Here is a 25,509-nt window from a genome sequence, read left to right as displayed (position 1 = left end):
GAGGCGCATTGTGCGCCCTGACAGTCCCCACTGTGGCGGGCGCTGTACTGGCTGTGACGTCGCATGGGGGCGGTGCATGCGTTAGTCACACACCATCCCGACATCACCTTCCAGCCCGCTGTCAGATCGCGGCTCCAGAGATATATTTGTTTTAAATGTCGCAATGGTTTTGCGGCTCCCAGTTTTTCCCCCTTCAGAAACGGATCCAAGTGGCTCTTTTTGTCTTAAAGGTTGCAGACCCCTGTGCTATATGGTAATTTATGGACCTAATAGGTATCGAAAGCCATTTGCACATAACTAAATACATATTTTATCAGAGTAATTGCTCAACTGAAACACAATTCAGAAGAAGTCTATTAATAGTGAAATAATTATTAAGCTCTAACTTAAAATTATCTTTTACTCATAAAAAACTGAATAATGCAAACACATTGGCATTTGGCAATAACAAAAGTTCCTTTAGAAACGCAATTGACAAAGCTTCAGAAACTTGCTATACCATGAAATAATAATAGGTGTAAATGTATGGTGCAAAATACTAATAATTATAAATAGCAGAATGGAGGTACCCTATATATAGAAAGGAGCAAACCAGTGATATTTTAGGGAGCAGGCTAGCAGGCGGGGCACATGACTTACATCATAGGAGCCTACACAACACAAAACACTGTTGCTGTATGTAGGTTTTATTTTACTTGTTTTTTATCTTCTATTTTGGAAATGTACATCCAGTTTTTTCCCCTTTAATTTTTTTGGGGGCCCCCAAGAGAGTGGGGCCCTGAGCTATAGCTTGGAGTCCTTTACAGGGCCGGCCCACCCATGAGGCAACATGATGCAACCGCCTCAGGCGGCAGGTTCCACAGGGGCAGCAGATCCCAGTGTAGATCTTTATTCCCCCCTTGTTCCTCAAATAGATATTCACTCACACCCTTCGTGAGGAGGGGGGCACCATTTTGTGGTTTGCCTCAGGTGTCAAAATGTCTTGGGCCGGCCCTGGTCCTAGGTATTATTATTCCTACTAACGTCATCGTAGCGGTAGTAGTAACAGCAGCTATCTTATGAATCTTCTTCAACACGAGTCTTATATAAAAGCAATGAAAAGTTGCTTTGAAAACATCACAAAAATAGCAACGAAGTTTAAAAAAATTGTAAGAAAATAGATTTATTTCCTTCTCAAGCAAGAAATTTAGTGAAGATATCATACCATATTACCGTATTTTTCGCCCTATTGTACGCACCGGCCCATAGGACGCACCTAGTTTTCAGGGGGGGAAATCAAGGGGGAAAAAATGATTTCCCCCCCGCAGCTCTGGGAGCAGTGGACAGGCTGCACGCAGCCTGTGCGCTACTCCAAGTCCTTCTCCCTGCTTTTGCGGGAGGTGGCGGAATTCCCCCACCTCCCACGAAAGCCCACAGGAGCCGTGTGCGACTCCTACAGGCTTTTCGACCAGGAGGGAAAAGGGACTGAAACGGCCAGTCAGTCCCTTCTCCCTCCTCGGGGAAAAGCCCCCAAGAGGGGCGCGCTCTTCAAAGGGTGCGCGGCTCCTGCGGGCTTTTCTATGAGGTGGGGGAATTCCCCCACCTTCTAGAAAAGCCAGCAGAAGCCGCGGAGCCCCTTTAAAGAGCGTGCGGCTTTTGCCTGCTTTTGCGGGAGGTGGGGGAATTCCCCCATCTCCCGCAAAAGCCCACAGGAGGGTTGGAGAGTAGCAGGATGGCATTGTGCGCCTTCCCGCTGCCCCCCATCCTCTGGGGCTGGCGATGGGGGAAGCGCTGCTCCCCCCCCGCCAGCCTCAAAGACCAGACTCTCCTGGCTTCAGCGGAAGCAACGCAAAGCCTCCAGAGCACAGGCTTCGGAGGCTTCGCGTTGCTATCGCTGAACCCAAGGAGCCTGCATTAGCCCCATAAGACGCACACACATTTCCCCTTAATTTTTGGAGGGGAAAAAGTGAGTCTTATAGGGCAAAAAATACGGTAATTATTTTTTTAAATTTAAAGTTATGATTTGGGTTTTCTTTCTCCTATGATAGTGGATGGAAAATTTTGTATAATCTTTTTCCTGTTTGTAATTGTGTGTGTGTATGTGCCAAGTAACGTGTACAAAAATGCATATACTAGGGTAAAACATGCATAAAATCATAAATCATGCATTTTTATGAACACTTCACCCTAGCACGTATATTTTTATCACATATTAGGAGAAAATGTAGGAGACCTGCATTGCAAAATTCGGACAAGTGCAAATTTCAAAGGCTGGCTGTGTTTTGGTTCTCGTACTGCTTTGGAAAATGCAAAATATGTAGGTCCACCATTAAATGTGAAGTGGATTTCTCCCTCATCTCTGTAAACAAGAACAAATGGTTTGTGTTGGATGCTGGAGACTGGGGACCTAATGGAGCAATGGATCCAAACTACAAGAAAGAAGATTCCACCTAAACATTAGGAAGAACTTCCTGACAGTAAGAGCTGTTGGACAGTGGAATTTTCTGCCAAGGAGTGTGGTGGAGTCTCCTTCTTTGGAGGTCTTTAAGCAGAGGCTTGACAACCATATGTCAGCAGTGCTCTGATGGTGTTTCCTGCTTGGCAGGGGGTTGGACTCGATGGCCCTTGTGGTCTCTTCCAACTCTATGATTCTATGATTCCCTCTAAGATGGGTTTTGAAAGCAGCATATGAAAAGCACACCTAGTTTCCCCTATACCTGCGGCCTACCTTGTCGAACAGAGCAATGTAAAGCGAGAATCCAAAGTGGTCCTTCAGGCTTATCTTATCCGCCAAAGAGTTGCAGAGCTCTTTGGCTGTTGTCGCAGAGTCTGTCAACAAGGTCTTGGTCGTTCCATCCATGAACGTCACGGGCAGCATAATGGGCTTCTTAGATTTGGTTGCCTAGCAGAAGGAAGGAACGCCATTAATTTTTTTTTTTTAAATTTAAAACTAAAACTAAGACAACTGTTGATTGCAGGCTTCGGATTTTCGACCGGTAAAATCTCCTCCCATGCTTGGTATTGTAGCAAATATTTAATGTTCTGTGAAATACCTCAAGGATCACCTCTTTCCGTATGAACCTACCGGACCCTGTGATCACCTTCTGAGACCCTTCTTCATGTGCCTCCTACTTGAGAGGTCTAGAGGGTGGCGACATGAGAACGGGGCCTTCTCTGCAGTGGCTCCCTGTCTGTGGAATGCTCTCCCCAGGGATGTTCACCCGGGGCCTTCATTATGCACTTTTAGATGCCAGGCAAAAATGTTCCTTTTTAATCAGGCCTTCGGTTGATACGATTTACATACTATACACTGTTAAAATGTGGTGGTTGTTTTTTTGTGGGGGGTCACTACAGTGGTATCTGAGGTTAAGTACTTAATTCGTTCCGGACGTCCATTCTTAACCTGAAACTGTTCTTAACCTGAAGCACTACTTTAGCTAATGGGGCCTCCTGCTGCTGCCGCGCCGCCAGAGCATGATTTCTGTTCTCATCCTGAAGCAAAGTTCTTAACCCGAGGTAATATTTCTGGGTTACAGGAGTCTGTAACCTGAAGCATCTCCAACCTGAAGCATCTGTAACCTGAAGCGTATGTAACCCGAGGTACCACTGTATTGAGGAGTTGTTTTTATTTTTATTAGGTATTTTGTGGTTTTATATCTTGATTTTATTCTGTGAACCGCCCTGAGACCTCTGGGTATAGGGCGGTACAGTGGTACCTTAGGTTACAGACGCTTCAGGTTACAGACTCCGCTGACTCAGAAATAGTACCTCAGGTTAAGAACTTTGCTTCAGGATGAGAACAGAAATTGTGTGGCGGCAGCGGGAGGCCCCACCCCATTAGCTAAAGTGGTACCTCAGGTTAAGAACAGTTTCAGGTTAAGAACAGACCTCTGGAACAAATTAAGTTCTTAACCCGAGGTACCACTGTATATAAATTCAATAAATAAGAATGATAATACAGTCATACCTCGGGTTACAGATGCTTCAGGTTGCGTTTTTTCAGGTTACAGACATGCCGAAACTCGGAAGTACTGGAACAGGTTACTTCCGGGTTTGGCAGTCGCGCATGCGCAGAAGCGCTAAATCGTGCTTTGCGCATGCGCAGAAGCGCTGAATCGCAACCTGCGCATGCGCAGACACAGTGCTGTGGGTTGCGAATGCTGTGGGTTGTGAACGTGCCTCCCGCACGGATCACGTTCGCAACCCGAGCATCCACTGTAATAAAAAACAGGATTAAAATAAGACCCCCATAGGCACCACATGTTCAAGGCAGCATCATGCCACTTTAAACAGTCATGGCATCACTCCAAAAGAAATTACTGGGAGCTGTGGCTTGTTAAGGGTGCACAGAGTTCTTTGGAAACCCCTATTCCCAGAGTTTCTGTCAGGGAACTGCCATTGGAGCTGGAGGCGGAGAGAAGGCTTGAGAGGGATGCCGGAGAGGGTCCCAGCAGGGAGAGAGGCAGCCCATCCGCTGGGGAAGGAAATCAGCGTAACACCAGTGGAGAAGGGGGGAATCGGAGAGGTGGCTCCAGGACTCCTCGCCGGAGACCAGAGGAGAGAGCACGGGTACTCCGCTGCCCACACCCTCCCTGCGCAGAAGACTTCCGCGCAGGGAGACTAGGAAGAGACTGGGCGTCAAACAGCTTTTATGCTGGAAAAGGTTCAAGAAACGCCCACTGACGGATTCTGCCAGCGACTGAGGCAGCCACGAAACTTGAGGCTGTCCAGACAGAAAGGGTTCAACCAGGCAACCTGGCCAGGAGTGGCAGCAACTTACGCACGAGCAACCCCTAGAACCATTACAGTTTCTTTCCCAGGGTTCAGATCGTGAAACCAATCCAGAAATTGTAGCTCTGTGATGGGAATAGGGGAGATTCGCCTGGTGCCTTCATTATATATTTTTAGGTGCTAGGAGAAAACATTCCTTTGCAACCAGGCCATTGGCTGATTGATATTCTATGGCATTTTAAATGTGTTTTTGGGAGGGGGTGGTTATAGTTTTGTTGTTTCAGTTACTGTGTTTTCATCTTGTATTTGTATTCTGTGAACTGCCCTGAGATCTTACGATGAATGAAGGGCAGTCTATAAATTATTATAACAATGGTGGTGGTGATGATTCCCGGAAGCCGTAACGAACTACAGTTCCCAAGATTCTTTGGGGGAAGCTATGACTATTTAAGAGACATCACCTTGCCAACAAAGGTCCGTATAGTTAAAGCTATGGTTTTCCCAGTAGTGATGTATGGAAGTGAGAGCTGGACCATAAAGAAGGCTGATCGCCGAAGAATTGATGCTTTTGAATTATGGTGCTGGAGGAGACTCTTGAGAGTCCCATGGACTGCAAGAAGATCAGACCTCTCCATTCTGAAGGAAATCAGCCCTGAGTGCTCCCTGGAAGGACAGATCCTGAAGCTGAGGCTCCAATACTTTGGCCACCTCATGAGAAGAGAAGACTCCCTGGAAAAGACCCTGATGTTGGGAAAGATGGAGGGCTCAAGGAGAAGGGGACGACAAAGGACAAGATGGTTGGATAGTGTTCCCGAAGCTACCAGCATGAGTTTGACCAAACTGCGGGAGGCAGTGGAAGACATTAGTGCCAGGCGTGCTCTGGTCCATGGGGTCATGAAGAGTCGGACACGACTAAATGACTATACAACAACAACAACAAACGACTGTTTAAAGTGGTACAAGACTGCTTTAAATGTATAATGCAGATAGGGCCCTAAAGAACCACAAAGGTTCTGGAAATATTAACTTTCGGATGTTTGTCACCTCAAGAGTGATTTTGTGTTCACGGAGGAAAACATCACCTTACAGATTATATTGGGCCCTTGCAATATAGTTTACGTAAATCAAGCACTTTTTACCTGAAGTTCCAGCCAACTTGGCGGCTGAGTTCTTGTCCCATTGGCAAACGTCCTTCTGAGCCTCTCTTCACAATAAGGAGCATAACCTGGAGGCCCTCCATTGATGAAATTCCTTAAATACTGTATGCCAAGACAAAAGACGGCAACGAGAACTTCCACCTGGCTTTCAAACATCCAGAAACACAGTTGGCAGCACCATGTTTTTAAATATTAGATTTTTTTTTATTTCATGCTTCCGATTTCCTGTCCAACATTTGATTCCTGCCCACAACCCCCAATTATTTTTATTTTTATTTTTGGAATGGTTGCAGATATGTGGTTCTGCTCCCAGGCAGAATCTGCAGAACAACCAGTCCTCCTACTTAAATACAAATTAAAAAATCAAGAAAGAAGTTACAGCTCCCCCACAAAAGATTCCCCAGTAAGGATAGTTAAGTATCAAAACCATTCAAAGCATCCCTCTACCCCGCAAAATAAATAAATTAAACAGGGAGGTGGCTTTGCAACATAGCAATTTTAGAAAAAAGTTTAAAGCGCCAATATGTTCCTGAAAACCTAATATGAGAAGTGGACTTTCCAAGTTTCACAATTCCTTTTTTTTTTAAGTAGTCTTCTTGAATTTCATTTATTTGGTTTTTCAGATTAAAATTTTACAGTCAAATATCGAACATAAATAATAAAAACAAGATTCCAAGGAATCTCCTGGACTTCAATCCTGCGTTTTGTGGGTCCTATGATTACCGTATTTTTTGCTCTATAAGACTCACTTTTCCCCTCCTAAAAAGTAAGGGGAAATGTGTGTGCGTCTTATGTGGTCAATGCAGGCTGCACAGCTATCACAGAAGCCAGAACAGCAAGAGGGATTGCTGCTTTCACTGTGCAGTGATCCCTCTTGGTGTTTAGGCTTCTGAGATTCAGAATTTTTTTTTCTTGTTTTCCTCCTCCAAAAACTAGGTGTGTCTTGTGGTCTGGTGCGTCTTATAGAGCGAAAAATACGGTAATCATTTCCTCCTGCATCTTTTATCCAAAACTTATAACTCTCCGTTGTATCCAGAATTCACCAACAAACTACAAGTGAAATTCCTATCCTACTAATGATTTTAACTGTTTGCAATGGTCCTACAAAGATATAAGTTATAAATTTTCCCCATTCCTTATTACAATTATGGTCTTCCCGATTTCTGATTCTTCCGGTCGTTTTAGCAATTTCGGCATAGTCCCTCAACTTCACCTGCCATTCTTCTCTGGTAGAACAACAATTCCAACCAAGAGCCAACATTACCTTGACAAACTTTTCTGAAGGGGCGAAGCAGCCCACGCATAAGGAGACGAGGATCCATCCTCGGGCATGGCTGCTTTTGGAAGGGTTCTGGGTCAGCTGTTTGCAGATCTGGCAATAAATTTCATCCCTGCCGGAGGAAGAGCGGTAGGTTTGGATCACAACTCTCAAGTCCCCCCACGGACAGACTCCATTTGCAAGTGCTAAGGAGAGGTGCTTCTTGCAGGCAGGCTTGCATATAGGTGGAAGAAGTGGGCAGAGCGTCTCTTGGCTCAGCCTTCTACATCATCGAAATACTTTATTGTCACTTGAACCACAGAGCCTAGGACTTGCCGATCAGAAGGTCGGCAGTTCAAATCCCCGCAATGTTGTGAGCTCCCATTGCTCGGTTCCTACACCTGCCAACCTAGCAGTTCGAAAGCACGTCAAAGTGCAAGTAGATAAATAGGTACAACTCCAGCGGGAAGGTAAATGGCATTTCCGTGCGCTGCTCTGGTTCGCCAGAAGCGGCTTAGTCATGCTGGCCACATGACCCGGAAGCTGTACGCTGGCTCCCTCGGCCAATAAAGCGAGATGAGCGCCGCAACCCCAGAGTCGTCCGTGACTGGACCTAATGGTCAGGTGTCCCTTTACCTTTACCTTTACAACTTGTATTCAGTGAGATTACACATACCAAACCCGAAGTCAGTTGGCCTGTTGTTATCTTTTCATTCAGCAGCCTAACAGCCCACGGATAGAAGCTGTTCTTTACCCTGTTGGTGCGACTAATCATGCTTCTATATCTTCTGCCCGAGGGCAGGAGATCAAGAAAGTGCCGGCCAGGGTGTGAATCATCCCTGAGAATTTTCCTCACTCTCCCGAGGCAACATTTTTCTGCAATGTCATCCAGCGTATTCACGGGACAGCCCATAATATCTTGTGCTGTATTCACCACCCTCTGTAAGCTTTTCCTATCAGATGATGTCAAAACAGTGTACCACACCGTGATGCAGTATGAAGGGACACTTTCTATTGTGGACTGGTAGAAGGAGATCATCTATCTATCATCTATATCTATCTATCTACATATGCATTCATAAACATTATTTGCTTGGAGAACTGCATCATAAAATTTGGATAAATGGGAAATTTTGAAGGCTGCCTGTGTTTCAGATCACAGTTTGATTCAGAAAGTGTGAATGAGTTAGGTTCACCAAACTGGCTTTCTCCCTCACCCCTGGCTGCCTTGTAGCAGGAGTGCCTACTTTTTGATTCCAGTTATGCACTGGTTGTACATTGGTAAAAAAGAGTGAGGCAAATATTCCTAGAATGCTGGTCTCTGTCATTCAAAGGAAACCAAACTCAGGCAGTGCTGTCATTGGAACTTCTTGCCACTTGGAGGAAATGGTGGGTGTGAACAATATGTTAGGGGGAAATGGGTTTCCGTTTCAGTTTTTCTCATTTTTGCCAATCTTTTATCCACTCTGTTCTTCACATTTACACATCAGATTGTGAATTTTCTTTTAAAATCCCCATGAAAAAATTCTCAGCATTGCAGTGCAAATTATTCCTAACTCACAAATTTGCAAATGCAAATTTGCCTAATGTACACATATTAGCAAAGCAATTTTCTGTCAATGCATTTTTTGTATGTCATTTTCTGTCATATATTGCATTTTTACCCCAGTCTATACATCTTTGCACACATTACTTTGTGGGGAAACTGCTTTGCAAAATCTGGAAACATGCAAATTTCAAAGGCCGGCTGTTTCACTTTGCATATTGTTTCGCAAAGTGTGAATTACGAAGTTTCTCCTTTAAATGCAAACTGAATCGAATTCCTCCCCCATCATCCCTAGAGAAGGTCCGGTGACCATTCTAACGCCCATACAGAATGTTTCTTCTTTTTCATACTAATATCTAACCTTAATGCTGGCCTGAGGATGCCATTACCAATAATGAAATGGAGCTTTTCCAAATTTGAGGTAGGCCGGTCCTCTAGCATGCTGTTGCCTTGGACGGTGGACTCACCATCGTGAAGACGCTTGGTCACCTAACAAAACAGAGGGAGGGAAGGAGTTAACCTGTGAGATGTGTGAACAAGGCTTTGTCCCTCCCTCCCTAACTCCCACCCACGTACAGACTGAGGGGTAGGGACCTTGACAACCTAGTTCTGCTCTAATACTCAGCCAGGACATTGATGAGGCAACTTGGATGCTTGATCTCAGCTGCAAGAGCACTCTCCATGGTCCTGAAACCACCCCTTGCCCTCTCCCCAAGGTGCTGATTTCTGCATAGTCTTGCATAGTTATCTCCCGCTTGGACTACTGCAACGTGCTCTACATGGGGCTACCTTTGAAGGTGACCCGGAAACTACAACTAATCCAGAATGCGGCAGCTATACTGCTGACTGGGGGGGCGGCCGCCGAGACCATATAACAGCAGTCCTGAAAGACCTACATTGGCTCCCAGTACGTTTCCGAGCACAATTCAAAGTGTTGGTGCTGACCTTTAAAGCCCTAAGCGGCCTCGGCCCAGTAGACCTGAAGGAGCGTCTCCACCCCCATTGTTCTGCCCGAACACTGAGGTCCAGCTCCAAGGGCCTTCTTTCAAGACCAGTGTTATATGGTCTCAGTGGCTGCTCCCAGTCACCAGTCTAGTTGCCGCATTCTGGATTAGTTGTAGTTTCCGGGTCACCTTCAAAGATAGCCCCACATAGAGCGCATTGCAGTAGTCCAAGCAAAAGATAACCAGAGCATGCACCACTCTGGCGAGACAGTCCACGGGCAGGTAGGGTCTCAGCCTGTGTACCAGATGGAGCTGATAAACAGCTGCCCTGGACACAGAATTGATCTGCGCCTCCATGGACAGCTGTGAGTCCAAAATGACTCCCAGGCTGCGCACCTGGTCCTTCGGGGGCACAGTTACCACATTCAGGACCAGGGAGTCCTCCACACCAGCTCACCCCCTGTCCCCCCAAAACAGTACTTTTGTCTTGTCAGGATTCAATCTGTTAGCCACCATCCATCCTCCAACTGCCTCTAGACACTCACATAGGACCTTCACCGCTTCCGATTTGAAAGAGAGGTGGAGCTGGGTGTCATCCACATACTGATGAACACCCAGCCTGTATCCAAGTGGCATCCCTGGGTATGCGCTGATGGGCCCTGCCAGGGCATTGGGAGCCACAGCAGATGACCAAGGGGTCCAGATGGTGGACCTCTAACTTGTGATTCCCAAGCTGCAAAGAACTATTGCTCACCTCTTCGGTGAGCTTGGATTTCTTCTTGAGGGTCAAGGAGACCAGCTTGTGCCGCACGCTGTTCTTCTTGTGGCTGTCTATGTGAGCGCTCTGCAAAGGGAAGAGGAACAGTCTTATTTCATGGAACTGTAGAGCTAGAAGGGACCTCAAGGGTCATCTAGACCAACCCCGTAGAAATGCAGGAAACTTTTGCCCAACGTGGGGCTCAAACTCACAGCCCTGAGATGAAGAGTCCTACGCTCTGCCAACTGAGCTTGAGAGAACTGATTCCATGTGCACAACACAGTGCTCTGCATGGGTTTGGGAGGTCTGGGTTCGAATTATGCCAACCCTGCAGGGCAGCTGGCAGCCAAGTTTTGCAACTATGGGAAAGTGAAGCTGCAAAAAGCGATTGCACTCCCAGTCATTTAAGAAGTCTTGCATAAGGCACTGAGATAAGCCTCACTTCCCTGGTCAGTAAAATGAGAACACCATGTGCCTCTTAGGTTTACCATGAAATAGGACAAGATAAAAAAAAAAAATCCAGTGCTTCCAATTTTTAAACTGCAGAGCCTTATAAATGTGCCAATAATAGCTTCATGGGTTTCTCTTTGGATGTGGAGATTAGCCCCCCAAAAAGGAGAAAAGGCTCTCAGTATTATGTTTGTAGAGTGCATCACAACCAGTACGTCAAAGTGCATTAAAAGGTAAAGGGACCCCTGACCATTAGGTCCAGTCGTTGCCAACTCTGGGGTTGCGGTGCTCATCTTGCTTTACTGGCCGAGGGAGCCGGTGTACAGCCCATCGCGGGGATTCGAACCGCCGACCTTCTGATTGGCAAGTCCTAGGCTCTGTGGTTTAACCCACAGCGCCACCCGTGTCCCTGTGCATTAAAAGGTAAAGGGACCCCTGACCATTAGGTCCAGTCGTGACCGACTCTGGGGTTGTGCGCTCATCTCACTCTATAGGCCGAGGGAGCCAGCGTTTGTCCGCAGACAGCTTCCGGGTCATGTGGCCAGCATGACTAAGCCGCTTCTGGCGAACCAGAGCAGCGCACGGAAACGCTGTTTACCTTCCCGCCGGAGCAGTACCTATTTATCTACTTGCACTCTGATGTGCTTTCGAACTGCTACGTTGGCAGGAGCTGGGACTGAGCAACGGGAGCTCACCCCGTCGCGGGGATTCGAACCACCGACCTTCTGATTGGCAAGTCCTAGGCTCTGTGGTTTAACCCACAGTGCCACCCGTCCCTGTGCATTAAAAGGTAAAGGGACCCCTGACCATTAGGTCCAGTCGTGACCGACTCTGGGGTTGCGGCGCTCATCTCGCTTTATTGGCCAAGGGAACAACAACAACAACAACAACAACTTTATCATTTATACCCCATCCATACAAAAGACCACCATAGTAAGAATCAGCAAAATGAAATTCAACCTTAGATGAAAACTGGGATCTCAACTTGCAATTTGTGAACTAAATTCTCACTGACTACGGCAGAGTTTTTTTTTTAAAAAAAAAAAAATTATTAAGGCTTTTACATAGAAAAAAAAAGAAAAAAGAAAAGAAAAATACAAAAATACAAAAAAGAGTACACAAACAAAAGAAATACAAATAAAAACATTTCCATTTTCATAGTGTTCCTTGCATTTACTTATTTCCCAGACTTCCTCACACCTCCCCTCACTGTATTCCAGGTTAGAAATTTAATCAGCAAATCCCTTCCCTCTATCTTATCTTAATCTTTGTCTTAATGTTTTGGTATATCTTAATCTTTATCTTAATTCAAATTTTTCATACTTAACCGCATTGTTGCTAATAACCCTTTAACCTCCATCCGATGTCATTCTAACATTCATTAATTTTATAATATTTCTGTAAATAGAGTTTCTTGTGGCTCCTTAAATTCTAATAGGTTTAACTCCTCCTTTATACCATCCACTGGTATTAAACCCATTCTGCTCCCCTGCCTCTTACCTCTGCTTCGCCTTGCAGAGCTTGAAGTTCTTTTTTGTACGTCTTCTTCCCAAGGGTCTCATAAATTTTGGTCATCACTGGGATTTTCTCGCTGCCATCGCTCATTGCTGTGTGGTATTTGGGCTCAGGAAGGTCACCCATGAAGCGAAGGATCGTAATCCACACTGCAAGGGCTGCCTGTTTTATTTTTTAAAAAGAACCGTAATCATCAACTTCTCAGTTATCCTTGCAGGGGCAGGCAAAGGCGGCTCTTCAAATGGATCACCAAAGATTCTGACTTCCATACTTTCTTTAACAATAATCTTTCCCCTTCCTTCTAAATTAGACTGCTGAAATTAGACTGTACAACGTTAGAACCGTGCTGAATGCACCTTGCAAAATATCAAAAAGTTATGCGACTAAAAAAATGACAAAAGGACTTGTTATGTACTGAGTTGAATAGGATCCAAAATGCAGCAGTCTGATTGATCCTAGAACAATAGGATCCAAAATGCAGCAGTCTGATTGGTCCTAGAACAATAGGATCCAAAATGCAGCAGTCTGATTGGTCCTAGAACAATGCAGCAGTATGATTGGTCTGCAGGAGCCACCCAATCCAGCTCCAGATGGAAGTGAATCCACAACCTGATTGGCCTACAGGAGAATCCTGGAATTAGCCAGTCACGTGCAGCCCATTGTGTAAATAATGTATATAAAGCAGATACTTTGGGGGAACTTTCATTCCTCCTCACCACTATGAGCTGAATAAAGAGCATGAAATCCACTCTAGACTCTGAGTATATTTCTGTACTCACAAGCAGTAAACAAAATTTCAAGTACACAACCAAATTGAACACGTCCCACATAAATCATAAGATCAAAGATAAGGATACAAAAAATTAACAGCAACAACACCCCTTTCCAACACCCTCCCAGGCTAATATTCTGTTCAGCAGTCTCAGATTTCGTAGTTGGAGTCAGTCCAGGCCCTGTCCTCCCAAGCCAGGTGGAAAAAAAGGCCTGCAAGGCAGGGAGCAGGTCTTCCAGGATGAAGAAAGCTTGCGGGAAAAACCAGGAGTGGACAAAATCAGGTAAGATTCACAGGGCCAATTCACACAACCGCTACTGGTTTCAGAGGGCTAGTTAACACAAAGCCACTTCTGACGTAGAAAGCGAGGTGGGGTTGCTGGCTTCACCCTCCCACCATGCGCGCAGGGGCTGGCTCTCAGCCTCTGCGCAATTGAGGGAATCCCGATCGCATCATCCCCTGGCCAGCCAATCAGCTGGCCTGGGGGTGTGGCCAGCTCCATTTAACGCAGGGGCGGCCTGGAATCGCCACTTCCAGCTGCTCCAGTTTCCCACCCTCCCGCCCTTTAAGGTTTTCATCTTTGACCTTGCTATGGACCTCGGTTGGTCGCCGTTGAGGGGCCTGGTAGGAATTTTTCCACTTGGCAATTGGCACCAGCCACTTGGTTTTTCACCTACCTCGTAGCAAATCGTCACAACTTCCTTGGTATTGGCGGTTAGGCACTGGTATTGGTATTGTTTTGTAGATGGAAGAGGGGAGGAAGTGCCATCATGTCCCCCGCATATTGAAGGGTAGTCCGATAAAGGATTCCGGGGGGCGTGGCCCTGTCCGAAGCCTATGGAGGTGAGGGCCTAAGGCACGCCCCCGAGCGGTGACCCCGGGGGAGTTCCTAGTTGATGTGCATCAGCAGGACTCCCCCTACTGGTGGTCAACCCTTCCCGGACTTCAAGCGGACAGGCTGAAGCCGGATAGTCGGTTAGGACCAATGCCTAAGCCAATACCGCTCATCACCTGTAACCAATAAAGTTGTTGTTGCGTTCGCAAAGTAAAGGAAGGACTGGACCCTGATTAAAAACAAGACACGAGGCTTTGGCCAGCAAGGCTCTCGGAGAAAGTGCGTAAACCACACCCCTCGCCAGGCCATTTTATTAGCAAAAGAATCCTTTACACAGTGCTCGTAAGAACCAATCATATTTCCTCTGAGCATTTCATCAAACCCCACGTGGGGAAAAAGTAACACTACAACACTAATTGGCATGCATATATTTTGGGGTAAATACAGTGGTGCCTCGCAAGACGAAATTAATTCGTTCTGCGAGTTTTTTCGTTCTACGAGTTTTTTCGTCTTGCGAAGCACCAATGTGTATTGACGGTTTCCCATAGGAATGCATTGGCGGTTTTTTTAAAAAGGCGCAAGACGTTTTCATCTTGCGAAGCAAGCCCATAGGGAAATCTGTCTTGCGAAGCAACTCAGAAAACGAAAAACTCTTTCGTCTTGCGAGTTTTTCGTCTTCCGAGGCATTCGTCTTGCGAGGTACCACTGTATGTTGAGAACTACAAAGGGGTAGTAAATAACTTGAGAACTACAAAGGGGTAGTGAATAACTTGAGAACTACAAAGGGGTGCATCTGGCAACCGCAGAGCTGAGAAATAAACATGATAAGAAGGATGGCCAGAAAGACCAGACCACTACCACCTTCATGTGAGATCTGTTTCCTGGCTCCAAGATTAAGAAACTACACCAAAGAACTTGCCCACTATCTTTTTATGGCACAGGATGCCTGCCTGGCGAAGCAACTGCTGTGTACTGCTGTGTACGTGACATGTGGGGAAGAGAGAAATGGGCAGTAGAGTCAAAAGGGCATGAAAAGGGCACAAATGTAGAATCTTATGGGATTTAATCAGAAATTATCGTCAATATATCAAACCCAGTCAACACAATGCTTTCATCGTGGACACGATGGCTTGATGTACCGTATTTTTCGCTCTATAAGACGCACCAGACCACAAGACGCACCTAGTTTTTGGAGGAGGAAAACAAGGAAAAAAATATTCTGAATCTCAGAAGCCAGAACAGCAAGAGGGATCGCTGCGCAGCGAAAGCAGCAATCCCTCTTGCTGTTCTGGGTTCTGGGATAGCTGTGCAGCCTGCATTCACTCCATAAGACGCACACACATTTCCCCTTACTTTTTAGGAGGGAAAAAGTGAGTCTTATAGACCAAAAAATACGGTATATTTTATAATTCCTCGTGGTAATCCCATGTGATCCCTACAGTGGTGGCCATATTTAGCCCATTAACCTTAAATATCTGTGTCATGTGTCTTTATTTCCACTGGGGGGAGGCGGGAACTCGCCACGCAACCATTACTGCTCTTCTCCAGAGCTGTTCACACAGACTCACCAGCTGGTCTCCCTCATCCTCGTGGTACAGGAGCGGCTGTTTGAGGGGCCGGCGTATGTAGGTCTGTGTGGTCGTGCCCTGGAAGTACGTAGCGGCAAACTTGGCGAATTTGTACTCCGAGAGGTCCTCTTCCTCCTCCTCCGGCAATGGCAGGGCTGTTTCGAGGTCATCTTCCTCCAACTCCTTTTGCGCCCTCTCAAGATCCTGGGGAGGGAACCAGCGGAGATTTAACCTGGTTCAGTCTGGGTCAGGGATGCCAGCTCTTGGGAGCTGAACCCTTTTGGGCCCCCCAAAATTTTGGGGTGTGTGGGCTGGGCCCCTCCAAGGTCCAAAAAGCGTGGAGGCGAATCGTGGAGCCAAATGAAGTGAGGTTCCAGTGGCCAACTCCTTTTCCTCCTCCTTCTGCCGGTGGCGGCGCTAGGAGGAGGAAGAGGAGGAGCCTCCGGCCATTGAAGCCATGTGGCCACCTACCTCCTGGGAATAACAGATTTGGATATTCCACAAAAGAGGAAGGGTGTCTTTTTATATGCCACGGCGGCAGCAAGAGTTTTGATCGCAGCAAAATGGAAGAGTAATGAAATCCCCTCTATTCAAGATTGGATCCAAAAGCTGACAGAATATGCTGGATTAGATGGTTTATCAGAAAAAATAAAGAATAAATCAAAACAGGAATTTGTTTCTAAATGGGAGGTTTTCAAAGAATATCTGTAAAATAAATATAGTAGTTTAAATTCTGTTGCAGCATTCGAGGAACTTCAGTAACAGTTGCAAGGTAGATATAAGAAATTAGATTTAATGAGAATAAGTTTAATTATATAAAAAAAGTGTATTGGCAATAAGTAATATGAATTTGAAGTATGGAATAGACGGGAAGTTGGGTCTTTAGTGTTAAGACCAATAGATGTTTTATTGTTTGCTAAGAATATTATGTGTCTATGGTTATTTTTGTAATTTGTGTATAATTTGGTATTTGTGTTTTTTGTTTGTTTGTTTTTCTTGTTGTATAAATAAAAAACTTTAAATTAAAAAAGAAGAAGCCATGTGGCCACCAGCTCTTCCTGACGTTGGGACGTCCCACACACAATGTTGCCTCTCCCCACTTCCCACAAATCACCTTCGCAACAACAAAAAAGGCTGAGCCTAACTGCAAATCAACTCTGGATGGCTTTTGGGCTGGGAGAAGATGCTGCAATTTTGGGATAAGCTCTTTCTTCCTAGGCTTACTGTACTTTTCCGTGTATAAGATGCCGCCATGTATAAGTCGCCAACTATTTTGGGGGACTCAAATTTAAGAAAATGGGAGGAGATGGCACAGAGTTGTTGAGCGCTTTTTTGTGTGGAGGGTTGCCCAGAGTTGTTGAGCTTTTTTGGGGGGGGGGATTACCCAGGGGGGGTTTGCCGAAAATCGCTCACCCACACGGATCGCTAAATCCACCTCCTGACTGTCCCATCGCTGGCAGAAGCTGCCAATCACCCGCACAGCTGCCGGAGTGTCAGCCAATCAGCACCACCCATTGATGCAGCAGCCAATAAAATGCACAATAGCCGCTGACAGCCTTGGCAGCAACCAATCAACCGCCAACCATATGCACTACCCATGTATAAGACGACCCCCACTTTTTAGCAGGATTTTTAAAGGAAAAAGCATAGTCTTAGACACGGGAAAGTACGGTAATTTGATACATTGCTTCTCTAAACTAGCGTCGCCCCAACTCGGTGCTGGATAAGGATGATAGCAATTGTAGTCCCAAACATCTGGAGGGCACCAAGTTCAACTTCCTCAACATGCTAGCAGAACCATGATATGGAGTGGGGTGTGTGTGTGTGTGTGTGTTGTCTCCTTCCACTTACCTCAAACCCATTGGGCGCCTGCCCTTCTTGGCCAGGAAAAGACGACGTTGTTCCCAGGAAGCCAAACATTTTGTCCACCATGTCGGAGTCGTTGACGGGTTCGTTTCGGGCCTTTTCCATTTTCTGCAAGAGTTCCTTCTTGCGCCGCGCTTCTTCTTTTTCCTTTACTTCCCTTTCTGCGTCTTCCCGAGCCAGCTGGGCCAGGCGTATCTAAGAGAGAGCTGTGGCAATGAGTAACCAGGATCCGAGAGGGCGCCAGGCAAAAGCTCTACCCCTTTTGCTCAGTCGTCGCAACACAAAATCCCAGGGCCACCATTTCTTGCCAAGAGACAATGGTCTAGGCAAATCAATGGCGCCGCCATTGGAAACAGCAGCAATTACCAACAGTAGAAGAATGGCGGCAGAAGGTAATGGAATATGCAGAAATAGCCAAACTAACAAGGGAAATTTGACAATAGGGAAAGAAAACATTTCAAAAAGAATGGGGAAAGTGTATGTTGTATATAGGAAAGATAAGATGAAGCAGTAAAACCAGCAGAATTGGAAACAAACCTCATAACGGGAAAGATTAAGAAAAGTGATGGATAATGAAAATAATAAGAAGCAAAATGTTGAAGGAAACTAATATAACTAACAGCCGTGGTAAATGAATACAGGCAGACAACAAGAATTGTATAAACATGAGGAATTGTTTGTTTATGGATACACTATGGACAAATATGGAAAATGAATGACAATATATAAAATGGAAGAAAATAATGCGATAAAATTATTAAAAAAACCAGACGAAGGAAGGAGGGAAGTCAGCTCTGAAGAGCAAGTATAAATGTAAAATGTAATACAATATGTGTATGTGGAGTATCTAATTGAAAAACGAATAAAGATTATTTGAAAAATAAATAAATTTTAAAGAAATTTAAAAATAGCTTAAAAAATGAGGAGGGGGCATATCTCCTACTATATCTGAATGGACTGAGAAGATTTGGACCATAGTAAATATGATTAAGCTAGCTTACTACAAAGATAATATAAATCAGCCTAACAGAACTATGGAAGTGATATGGTAGTGATAAAGCGGGATATCAAATCCAAACTCTTCTTCCGGTCCCAAGTTCTTAAGGGCTGTGTCAACTAATATGAGACCTAGGGACACCCAGGAATGGTGGATTCTGTGCCACAAAAGAAAGGTACACAGAGCATAAGCGTCAACCCACTTGGTGTTTCTTCTCCGCTTCCTCTTTCGCTTTCTTGGCACTCATCTCCTTCCTCAGGCGTTCCTCTTCTAGCAGGCGGAGTTTTTCTGCTTCCAGGCGGCGGCGGTACTGGGGGAAGGAAATTCAGAAGCACTGCTTGAATGGGTGGCTCCATTCATTACCCAGCCTGCAGTTTAGAAGGTCAATGGCGACCAGGGAGAAAGCCACTTCCAAACTAGGGAGGAGGTGGGGTTGCGGACTTCAAGCCCCTCCCCACACTCGCAGGGGCTGGCTTCAGCCCCCGCGATACCAGAGAATCCTCGGACACGTCATACCACTAGCCAGCCAATCGGCTGGCTCGGGGGGCGTGGCCTCGCCTTACTTAGGTCTGGTGCGGCCAAGGGTCTCCCTCTTTTCCGCACCGCAGCTGACCTGGTTTCCCCTTCCCTCCCACCCGCTAGGCTAGGCTCTCTGACATTGCTATGGAGTTCGGTTGGTCGCCGTCAAGGGGCCTGGTAGGAATTTTCCCAAATGGCAGATTAGCACCAGCCATTTGGTTTTCACCTACCTCGTAGCAAACCGTCACAACTCCACGGTATTGGCGGTTAAGCATTGGTGGGGTACTGTAGTATTGTTATGCAGATGAAGGGGGGGGAAGTAGCGCCATCACCTTCCCCGAAATCAAAGGGTAGTCCGGTAAAGGATTCCGGGGGCGTGGCCTTGTCCTAAGCCTATGGAGGTGTGGGCCCATGACACGCCCCCACGCGGTGATCCCGGAGGGAGGTCCTAGTTGACGTGCCTCAGCAGGACTCCCCCTACTGGTGGTTAACCCTCACCGGCCTTCAAGCTTGCAGGCTGAAGCCAGTTAGTTGTTATGACCAATGCCTAAGCCAATACCGCTCAATTCCTGTAATCCATAAAGTTGTGGCCTAATTTGACCCATTAACTCGAATTCTTGTGTCTCGTGTCTTTATTTCTGAGGGGGGAGGCGGGAAGTCGCCACGCAACTTGGGGCCAAGCTAGATATGAGGCAGGAGATATATGAAATGAACAAAAATGGAAACAGCAGCAACTTCCAACACTGGAAGATTGGCAGGCGAAGATGGTGGAGTACGTAGAGATGGCCAAGTTGACGGGGAAGATCCGGAATCAGCGTGACGAACTGTTTCAAAAGGACTGGAACAAATTTATACTTTATATGAAAGAAAATTGTAAAGATCTGAAAACGCTTGTAGGTTTGAACTGAAATGTTTTGTGATGTAAATATAAGGAACAGATTTACCGATAACAAGGTGAAAAATTATAATAAGATAGAAGGTAAACATGTGATTATAAGAATGCGAAAAATACAGAAAGATGTGTGGAAGTCAGAAAGGGGACGGGAAGGAGGTTGAGGCTCTATTAAGTTATAGAATTATGTAACAAAATGTGATAATGATAAAAATGGAAAATTTAATTAAAAAATCATTTTTTAAAAAAAGGTATGAGGCAGGAGACATATGAAATGAAGGCTGTGGTGACTTGGCATTTGATGGCAGCTGTAGTGGGCAGGGGGCATACTATCCCCACAAACCATCTGAGCACCCAAAGTCTCCTTTCCCCAACTAATTTTCTCTCCGCTGGAGAGAAGGTATGTAAACTCAATATCTTTCCCCAGGTGGAACGGAAAGCAATTTTGTTTTAGGGGGGGGAATCACCCACGAAGAGGGGGCAGATGTCAGGGACTTGACTGGACACTGAGGAGTGGGTACCGGGAGAAAGGGGTTAGTTGTGATTCCTTCATTGCAGGGGGGTGGACTAGATGACCCATGGGCTCCTTCCAACTCTACAATCCTATGGTTCTGTGACCAAGTGGGTCACAGAACCTGGCTCCTCCAGGTCCTAGTTCAACACTAACTACTACTACTACTACTACTAATTTATTTATACCCCACCCATCTGGTTGGGTTTCTCCAGCCACTCTGGGTGACTTCCAAAGGAATATTAAAATACAATAACCTATTAAACATTGAAAGCTTCCCTAAACAGGGCTGCCTTTAGATGTCTTCTAAAAGTCTGGTAGTTGTTGTTCTCTTTGACATCTGGTGGGAGGGCGTTCCACAGGGTGGGTGCCACTACTGAGAAGGCCCTCTGCCTGGTTCCCTGTAACTTGGCTTCTTGCAGTGAGGGACCCGCCAGAAGGCCCTTGGCGCTGGACCTCAGCGTCTGGGTAGAACGATGGGGGTGGAGATGCTCCTTCAGGTATACTGGACCGAGGCCATTTAGGGCTTTCAAGGTCAGCACCAATACTTTGAATTGTGCTCGGAAACGTACTAAAACTAAAACAACATGCCGGCCCTCATCAAACCCTAGGATATCCCATTCCTAAGATATCTATCACAGACACTTTTCAGCTCCATAGCCCTTCCCAACAATATACTCTGCTGAACTATAAATGTATTTTTGTTTTATGAGATGCACTTCTTTCATTAAATTACTACTTTTCTGTTCCACTGGAACAGTTGTATTTGTTTTGTGACTGATATATGTTTTTGTGGCCCACCTTGGGACTTTATAGTGAAGGATGGATAAGGTATCTTCCTATATAAACAAACATGTAAGGTGGTCGTCACGCTGCAGTTCAATGTAAGGACAGACCAGCAGGCGGGCAACGGAGTGAGTGAGCAAGCAGCGTGGGTAAGCAGGTGGCCTAGGCAAGATATTTAATGGAGAGGGAGCTGCTCTGGGGCTGGCCAGGTGTGGGGAAAGAGGGGAGGCAGTGCTGGCGAGTGGAGCAAGCAGGGGAGCAGACCCTAGTAAATTAAAAAAATAGAAATATGCCTCAGGATGGCCTTTAGGGGCAAAGCAAGAAGCACACTTACCTCTCCCTTCAACCGCTTATACAGGCGTCGAGCGATCATGCCCCTGGCATATGCTTGGATGGTGAAGACAGCCCAGAGGCGATGGCGGAAGGCTCTGCGCACCAAGAACCCCCGGCACTTGGCTTGGAACTCGATGATGCGCTTGCGGGCCATGTGGTACCTCTTGTGCAGCTTGCGGGAGCGATAGAGGGCTTGCAGCCTCAGGAATCCGATCCTCATCTGTCGGGGTGGGGGAGAAAGCGAGGGAGCAATTCAGGGAGCAATTCCTACACATAAAGCGCACTGATCTAAATTAACCCGGGGATCGAACCTGCAACCTTTTGCATTCAAAGCAGATGCTCTTCCACTAAGCTATGGGCCCTTAAGGTAAAGGTAAAGGGACCCCTGACCATTAGGGCCAGTCGTGACCAACTCTGGAGTTGCGGTACTCATCTCGCTTTTCTGGCCGAGGGAGCCGGCGTACAGCTTCCGGGTCATGTGGCCAGCAGGACTAAGCCGCTTCTGGCAAACCAGAGCAGCGCACAGAAACGCCGTTTACCTTCCCGCCGGAGCGGTACCTATTTATCTACTTGCACTTTGACGTGCTTTCGAACTGCTAGGTTGGCAGGAGCAGGGACCGAGCAACAGGAGCTCACCCCGTCACGGGGATTCGAACCACCAACCTTCTGATCGGCAAGTCCTAGGCTCTGTGGTTTAACCCACAGCGCCACCCACGTGCCTTACCCCATTCATTATTTCCATCCCTGCTGTAGTCTAGAGGAGCACCTCTGTTCTAAAGGTGCAACTCAGCCTTGGGGGGTGAAGACACATAGCGGGTTGTCTAAGTCTTGACCTTGACCATGATGAGACTTTGGGGAGCCATGGCTAGTCAGCCATAGGCAATCCTGGGGTGCGTAGGAACAGGGGCAGAGGAATTGGGGTGCAGTGGGAGCTGGCCACCCTGGGTGTCACCACTGAGGGTGGCGGACAAAATGCCGGGCCTCACTCACCGCGGGGCCAGCAGAGTGCCTGAGCCATGCGTCTTTCCTGGGAGTTACATGACTAAGCCGCTTCTAGCGAACCAGAGCAGCGCACAGAAATGCTGTTTACCTTCCCACTGGAGTGGTACCTGTTTATCTACTTGCACTTTGACATGCTTTCAAACTGCTAGGTTGGCAGGAGCAGGGACCGAGCAACGGGAGCTCACCCCGTCGCGGGGATTCGAACCGCCGACCTTCTGATCGGCAAGCCCTAGGCTCTGTGGTTTTGAGCTCTAATGCGAACGGTGGTAGCATGGGTGAAGCAAAGAACTCAGGGGACTGGGCCGCAGGGGCGAAGGAAGGGGGATGCGGTGGGGGTGGTCCGCCCCAGGTCTCACCACTGAGGGGGGTGACAAAAGGCCAGGCAACACTCACCATGGGGCCTGCAGTGCGCCCAAGCCACGCATCTCTCCTGGGAGTGACACGGTGGCTTGGGCGCTCGCAGGCTCCGTGGTGCCCCACTGCCTCTACCTCAGCTGTAGGGCAGCTGAGGGGGAGGAGGCAGCCAGACTCCTCGGAGGCCCCACGGAGCATCCTGCCCTGGCTGGCCCCGCCCCATGGGCGGCTGGCCCCACCCCCACAGGCAGTTGGCCCCGCCCCTGGGCACATGCGCACTGCCCCAGTCGCCCAATCAGCTTGCTCCACCGCTGGTTAGGCAATCGGTCCAGAATCCTGCATGCTTCAGGCATACTTACAGCGTCATAATTTCTTCGACAGTTATGCCCCCTCCAGGTCCGCTGGATCATCAGAGCTGCATTCCTCACTTTCAGGAAATTGGACCTGGGGAAGAGACAGTTGCAATCCATTTTTCTCCTCGTGCATTCTTTGTTTTTAAGCCCTGACCCAGGAAGAAACACAATTCTTTACGGATTACCTCAGAAAGGCGGACAAATACAATTGCTCTATTGTCACGTACAGCTCACAATCTCATTCAAAGCACCTTTCTGATTTCACATTAAAACTACAAGCAGGAAACAAATTGTACCCTAATGTCCATAGAGCATTGCTCCATTGGTGTTTCGATGCTGGAAGGGGACCGAATTCAAACCTTCGAGAGCAGGCGCTTTCAGGAAACAAGAGTCCAAAGAACAAATAAGAAATGTATTCTTGAGCAAGAAGCCTGAACAATTGTTTTTGCTGACCCGTTCCTTTACATATTAACCCAAAGGCGTCGGGAAAGAGGCCTCACTTCATTAACCAGCCCCAAAGCCATTTTTAGGGGAATAGGCCTGTTCCACTTGGACATTTGTTTATTTGATTTCTTATCTGCCTCCCACCATGAAGTCTATGGGCGGGTCGCAATGATATAAACACCTGCCTGCCTCCTGTCCCCCCCAAAACAGTACTTTTGTCTTGTCAGGATTCAGCCTCAATCTGTTATCGCAAAATTCAAAAGATGCCTCTCTGTTTCATCTTGGGCCTTGTTTCGGAAAGACAGTAGGAATAAACAGGCAGTCCTTCTGATGGATGAGGGATGTAAAAGTGATAGGTTTGGGGACGCGCATTTTTCAACTTGTGCATAATTATGGCAGATGAAACTGATGGACTATATGGAAATGGCGGAAATGACCGGCAGAATCCGAGACCAGGGAGAAGAGTCGATGGAAGAAGATTGGAAAAAATTTAAAGTATATTTACAAAAATACTGTAAAATTAAAGAATGTTAGAAGTATATTGGAATGAAGTTACACGGTTTTAGCAGAAGGGTTATTAAGAATGATATGAACATTAAGTGCTAATGTGTTAAACTGGGAAATTGAAAATTAAATTGTATTATGATAAATCAAAGATTAAATTAAAGAAGAGGGAAAGGATTTGTTGAATTAGATAACTTGAACAAGAATACAAAAAAGGGAGGTGTGAGGAAGTCGAGGAAATAAGCTAATGAGAGATGTGGTTATAAAATTTGGATGTGTGTTTTTATTTTTATTTTTCTTTTTTCAGTGTTGTATTGTTATATTGTTTTTATCTCAGTTTCTACTGTGGATGAATTGTTTGTTGCATTTGTGTATTGCTTTTTTCTTTTTCTTTCTTTTTTATTCTTTATTGTCTTTCTTGTTATAAGTATAAAATACCTAATAAAAATTTTATAAAAAAATAATAATTGATCTGGAGTCAGGGATGAGCACTTAGGTGGCCAAGTTTGCTAACAACCCAAGCGGTTCAGGGTGGAAAGACACCCTGTTTGCATGCCATGCCCTCCCTGGTTAAGGAGGCTGATTAAAGATGTTTTGCAAGCTCAGGGATTTTTAATTGTTTTATAAAATAAAACAGAGATGATTATCGTAAATTAAAGCGAATAAAGAAGAAAAAGGAAAGAATGTAAAACAAGAAGAGAGGAAGAGAATACATTAGAAACATTTTTTTTTAAAAAAAACAGAGGAAAACAGCAATAACAAAATAACAAAAAATGTACCATATTTTTCACTCTATAAGACGCACCAGACCACAAGACGCACCTAGTTTTTGGAGGAGGAAAACAAGAAAAAATATATTCTGAATCCCAGATGCCAGAACAGCAAGAGGGATCGCTGCGCAGTGAAAGCAGCAATCCCTCTGGGTTCTGGGATAGCTGCGCAGCCTGCATTCGCTCCATAAGACGCACATATATTTCCCCTTACTTTTTAGGAGGGAAAAAGTGAGTCTTATAGAGCAAAAAATACGGTACTGAATGCTACGAAACTATATAGTATATATGTGGATGGATATGTTAATCTATGCGTCACTATGGTTTCAACAAATACTTTCCAAGTATCATTAAATCTGTCCATGCAGAATCTTCGCCTGGAGACAAAGAAATCCGTTTCCCTCCTTGCCCACTTCTTCTGTCTACAGGAACAGCAGTGGCTTCACCACGAAGAAATGTTAGTGAGAGAGCAATAGTGATAACCTTTGTTGGAAATGTAAAGAAAAGGAAGGAACTTTTTCCCATATGTGGTGGACTTGTCCCAAGGTGAAAGACTTCTGGGAGAAGATTTATAATGAACTGAAAAAAATGTGGAAATATAGATTTATTAAGAAACCAGAGGCCTTTCTTCTTTCTTTCTTCTTCAGACCTCACCTGGAGTACTGT

General features: G+C 46.1%; 1 protein-coding gene across 2 annotated transcripts in view; it reads right to left on the bottom strand.

Annotated features, from left to right (window-relative positions):
* The window catches only part of MYO7A (myosin VIIA), a 164,802-nt gene that overhangs the window by 35,950 nt on the left and 103,343 nt on the right, over nt 1-25,509 (bottom strand). For both annotated transcript variants that reach the window (XM_083436022.1, XM_083436023.1), the window contains 11 exons: nt 23,132-23,216; nt 21,418-21,636; nt 18,578-18,685; nt 17,364-17,573; nt 15,513-15,716; nt 12,323-12,499; nt 10,370-10,459; nt 9,033-9,160; nt 7,132-7,258; nt 5,850-5,969; nt 2,708-2,881 (listed from right to left, as the gene is read on the bottom strand). In XM_083436022.1, coding sequence (XP_083292148.1) covers nt 2,708-2,881; nt 5,850-5,969; nt 7,132-7,258; nt 9,033-9,160; nt 10,370-10,459; nt 12,323-12,499; nt 15,513-15,716; nt 17,364-17,573; nt 18,578-18,685; nt 21,418-21,636; nt 23,132-23,216 — 1,642 coding nt within the window. The remainder of the gene's footprint in view (nt 1-2,707; nt 2,882-5,849; nt 5,970-7,131; nt 7,259-9,032; nt 9,161-10,369; nt 10,460-12,322; nt 12,500-15,512; nt 15,717-17,363; nt 17,574-18,577; nt 18,686-21,417; nt 21,637-23,131; nt 23,217-25,509) is intronic.

Source organism: Podarcis tiliguerta (assembly GCF_965153285.1).
Source record: "Podarcis tiliguerta genome assembly, chromosome: 4".
In the NCBI taxonomy this organism is placed as follows: Eukaryota; Metazoa; Chordata; class Lepidosauria; order Squamata; family Lacertidae; genus Podarcis; species Podarcis tiliguerta.
This window is presented reverse-complemented; position numbering and strand designations above follow the sequence as displayed.